The 4,712-nt window shown below is 54.7% G+C and overlaps 1 protein-coding gene across 1 annotated transcript in view; it reads left to right on the plus strand.

The window, feature by feature from the left end:
- VOLCADRAFT_56252 (uncharacterized protein) overlaps positions 1 to 4,231 on the plus strand; it is a gene marked incomplete at both ends in the record, with an annotated part of 7,340 nt that extends 3,109 nt beyond the window's left edge. Inside the window, 7 exons of the mRNA XM_002946734.1 lie at positions 1,265 to 1,436; positions 1,806 to 1,872; positions 2,253 to 2,423; positions 2,719 to 2,817; positions 3,191 to 3,361; positions 3,493 to 3,584; positions 3,949 to 4,231. Coding sequence (XP_002946780.1) covers positions 1,265 to 1,436; positions 1,806 to 1,872; positions 2,253 to 2,423; positions 2,719 to 2,817; positions 3,191 to 3,361; positions 3,493 to 3,584; positions 3,949 to 4,231 — 1,055 coding nt within the window. The remainder of the gene's footprint in view (positions 1 to 1,264; positions 1,437 to 1,805; positions 1,873 to 2,252; positions 2,424 to 2,718; positions 2,818 to 3,190; positions 3,362 to 3,492; positions 3,585 to 3,948) is intronic.
- Positions 4,232 to 4,712: the final 481 nt, after the last annotated feature.

A 4,712-nucleotide genomic window follows, 5' to 3' on the forward strand; every position in this document is an offset into this window, starting at 1 on the left:
GCGACCCCCCGGAACACGGCCTTGCCGTCGGTGATGGCAGTCTCCATGGCCTCGATGTTCCTGAAGCGTTCCTCGCCGGGCCGAGCCGCGAGGACGTTGCGCCACGCGTCCTCAATGTCCATTACCGCATTGTAGCATTTCTCGATATGCGCGCGCTGTCCGCTGAGAGACTTGTTCGCTTTGCCCTCGCTGGCGCCGAAGTCACATTTGAAATCCTCAAGGGCGACACGGGCCCGCTTCGCCGGTGGACCGTCGACCGCCTGCACGTCAGGCTTCGTGTCCATAAGCTTCTTAATGGTTGTCAGCTGCAGCTTCACGGCGTTCAGCTGGTCCATGGCAGCCAGCTGCTGCTTGTTCAAAATTACGCCCGGGTCAGCGGCGCGACGCTCCTGCGCAGCCTTGACATCTTTAAGTGCGACTAGTCGCGCTTTTAGTTCGGTGTACATCGTGTTGTAGCTGACCGAAGTCTCGCTGTCAGAATCGGACATTGTAATTGAGGGCACACTACCACGAAGCGGATCACCAAGGCCTACAGACCAACCGCTTCACGGCAGCACCCAAACGTAGCTACGAACAACCCGAATTAGCCAACACTGTCGCGTGCCGCGACACAAGAGCCACACTGGCTCGTACGCCATACGGCAAAGACACTCCGTATTCGCAGAAAACCTTAGTTTTCAACGCTTCACGTAGAAAACTGTCAGGTTATTGTAAGATCTTAGCTGCGGGAGGGAAATGGCTCAGGGGGGTGGAAGATGGCATGCCGTGAGTAGTTTTACGGGAGGAAGAAGGAAGTTGTCCAGGAAGTAGGGTATGTATGTATGTATGTTTGTCTGTAGCGTGGCCTGTGGGGGGTCGTTGGCGGGGGAGTTGGGGAAAGCTAACGGGATCTGCAGGGACCAGAGCGCCTGAGTCAGTGAGTGGGTGGGTGAGTGAGTGAGGGTCGCGGAAATCTACTAATTTTATTAGTTGGTAAATAAAGGAAGAAAAGAGGAAAGAAGATTTAAGACGCGATGAATGGAACAACAAGCGAATACCTGATGACTGCCGTGAGCTACCGCCCTCCCTACCTAACCCTCCTTACCTGCCCTACCTCACCGACACTCTCCCTCTCCCTCTCCTCTTGTTTTGTGTAACCTGTCTGTTGTCGTACATCTTAACATATGTACGACAACTTTTTTGCCGTTTTGGCATGTATCCCTGTATCCCTGTATCCCCTGGACACTTTCTCGTGTGTCGCGGGAATCACATCTACACACGCCAGAGATGCCGCAAACCGTGTACGACTGCTACCGACTTGGTTTCGGAGAGCCGGTTGCCGTGTCTGCCGCCACTGGAGAGGGTCTTGCGGATCTCTACACCGCGCTGCAGCCGCATATTGATGAGGTGTCGGAGCAGCTGGCGGCGGCGGCGGCGGCAGCGGCAGCTGACAGGCCGTCGGCGGCGTCGGACGCTACAGCCGCCGACAGCGACGCTGTAGTGCATGATGCGACGTGTAGCCGTGTCCATTGGCTAGCAGCGCCTATTGATGGGGCCCGTGGTGGAGCTGGTGATGGAGATGATGATGATGATGATGATGATGATGATGATGATGATGATGATGATGGAGATGGGAGTCCGCGGGTTAGGATATCTTTGCTGCGTCGTCGCCGTCGGTCGCTCTTCAGTAGTGGCGGCGGCGGCGGCGGCGGGGGCGGTTTGCGGAGAGAGGTCGAGACGGTGAAGGCTGCGATGGCGGAGGCTGCGACGGGGGTGGAGGGCGTCGCTGTTGGTGGAGATGCCGGAGGGGATGGCGGAGATGGAAGCAGCAGCAGCAGTGCTCCTGGCAGAGGAGGCGTGTTGAAGTTGGGCATTATGGGGCTACCGAACGCGGTAAGGTCATGGTTTCGGAGCATCCGCGAATTGCACTGTCGAGGAGTCGTTATGTCGTTAATCTCATTTGGCCTTCGTCGTCATATATGTGTGTGTGGTGGTTATATATAATAATTTTTTGACATATATAATATATGTCACATATATTATATATTTTTAAGTGACATATATATGTCATTTAAAAAATATATATTATATTATATTATTATTGAATAATATATTATTTTATTATATTATATGTTGTGTATATATATTATATTATTATTATATTATTTTATATATTATATATCACATTATATATCACATTTTTATTCAATAATATTCCTTCCTACTGCCTTCTTTACCACCACCCGGACCTGTCGTTGAAATCTCATGCGCAGGGTAAGTCTACACTACTCAACAGGTTGCTGGGAGAGGAGCGCGCGCTGACGGGCCCGGAGCCGGGACTCACACGTGATGCCGTACGGGCCATGTGGATGTACGGCAATCAGCCAGTGGAGCTCATTGACACGGCGGGCTGGATTGGGGTGGGTCGTACAGCCAGGTGGGCCGTATCGTGAGCTTTTGGGGTGTTGTATTTCTGAAGGGGGTTGAGGGCCGGGAAAACCCTAAAACCCTAAAACCCTAATATCCGGGCACGGAGGCCCCAGAAGGGCAGATGGGGGGTTGCGAGGACAGACGCATCGCCGTCGGGGTCCATTTCGAAAACGTTTCTGATTTCATCATACACGTTCAAGCCTGGGCTATTTCTTGTAACTGCTTCACTCTTCCGTGGTTCATCCTCTTTCCCCCACCCACCCCCCCTTTGCCGTCTCACCCCCCAGCTACGACGATGTGGGCGGCGAGGTGGCCGCCCTGTCCCGGCAGTGCACTCTGAGGTCGCTGGCCCAGGTGCATGTGGCCGTACTGGTGGTGGATGTGGAGAGGGCGCTCAGGAGCAACAGAGTAGGAGGAGGGCTGGGGGGGGGGGAGGGCTGGGGGGGGAAAGACGAACTACACACGATTGAAGCTGCTGCCAGGGCAAGAGAGTATCAAACGTAGAACTGACCGAAAGGCGTCCGTGGCGACCGTGACCTCGGGATGACGAAGTGAAGAATATGTCGGAAAGACTACCTACCTAAGCCGCCAGAACTAAAAAAGGAGAAATAGTATTGGCAAGCCGTAAGGAAGTAGGTGTAGAAAAGTAGTAGTAAAGGCGGCGGAAAAGTAGTAGGCTGGGGGGGGAAGGGCTGGGTGGTACTCTTCACACGTACTGCCCTTCATATGTACGGCCCTTCACACGTACGGCCCCAATCACTTGCTCCCCGGGGGCTCTCAGGTCCTGGCTCGTCGAGAGCTATCCCTGGCCAGCCACGTCATCCGGGAGGGGAAGGCGCTGGTGCTCGTGGCGAACAAGATGGACGTGCTCTCACCGCAGGACAGGACGTTGTACGGCAAGGTAAGGAATCCGTACGGCATCTCACGTGCCTGCCCTGCCCTTCCCATCTCGGTCCCCTCGCCCCGCGACCACCTACATCCCGCTACCCTAAGAGTAACGCCAAACGCTCCCTCCTGCCGTACCCCGCATGTTCGAAGAGTCTTCGGAGGCACCTGGCGGAGCGCTTCCTGGAGGCGGGTCAGCTGCCCGTGGTGGAGGTATCCGCACGGGACGGTACGGGATTGGACGAGATTATGCCAGTGGTGTCGAAGGCTTACGAAGCCTGGAATAAGAGGTAGGTGCGGTGTTGGTGGTTTTGACTTTAAAAATGGCGGTGCATGAAGAGCTGTCAGATATGAAGAACAAGCACAAGAACAAGATGTATTTAGCAAAGTCAGCAGGATTTGTACTTGAACGCCGTCGCCGGTCTATTTGAATTCCTGGCAGATTTCAAGCACCGGAGAAGCATGTCGGATGATGAGGGCGGGTGGGGAATGGACTTGGATCAACAACATCAACAACAACAACAAGCGCCAATTGGATGGTCCGAACAACAAGCACCAACCTTTTTTTATCATCAACTTAATCCACTGATCATCATTTCCAAACACACCCCTTTCGCTTTTGACCATCCCCCCTTATTACGTCACCATTGTCAGAATTGGTACGGCACGTTTGAATAACTTCATGGCGAAGCTGACAGCTCGAATGGCAGGCGGTGGCGGTACGGAGGCCAATCTTCGCCGTATTCGCTACGTGACCCAGATCAAGGCGCGGCCGCCCACATTTGTCGCATTTCTTCGCGGCACCGCCTCTCAGCCCGTCAGTGGAGATTTTTCAGCCTTCTTAGCGCACCAGATTCGGGAGGTTCTGGGATTCCCTGGAGTGCCGTTGCGGATCTGGTTCAGGTGCGCAGCCGCATGCCTGGCGGGGTTTAGGTAACGGCTTCAGTTGACGGTTTCAGTTGACAGTTTTAGTTTCGAAGGTCAACTTAATACCTAAACTATGTTTTTTAAGTGGCAAGCATGGAAAATGTATGTATGTACGTGTGTGTGTTAAGGTTCTTCCGCCGCATGCGACGTGTGTGATCCTTGGCTTCTGTTGTTGCTGCGGATGGAGTGACTCGGTTTGGGGTGTCGTACGTACGGCGTCCGTACGGTTTGCTTGTGCAGGTACCGAGACCGCGTCACAGAGCGGAAACGCCGCATGGTCTCTATCCGCAGTCGTCGTCGGGGCCAGGTGCTTGGCGGAGACGCCACTATTGGCGGCCGAAGGAGCGGCGGCGGCGGCGGCGGTGAGGGTGGCGACGGCGGCGGCGGCCGCGGCGATGGTCTGCACGGCAGCATCATGGCCGATGCGCTGCGACGAGCTGCGGAACTCCGACGTGACGGCGAGGGTGGCGACAACGATGAACCAGATACCG

The sequence above is a fragment of the Volvox carteri genome (assembly GCF_000143455.1).
Source record: "Volvox carteri f. nagariensis unplaced genomic scaffold VOLCAscaffold_4, whole genome shotgun sequence".
Taxonomy (NCBI): Eukaryota; Viridiplantae; Chlorophyta; class Chlorophyceae; order Chlamydomonadales; family Volvocaceae; genus Volvox; species Volvox carteri.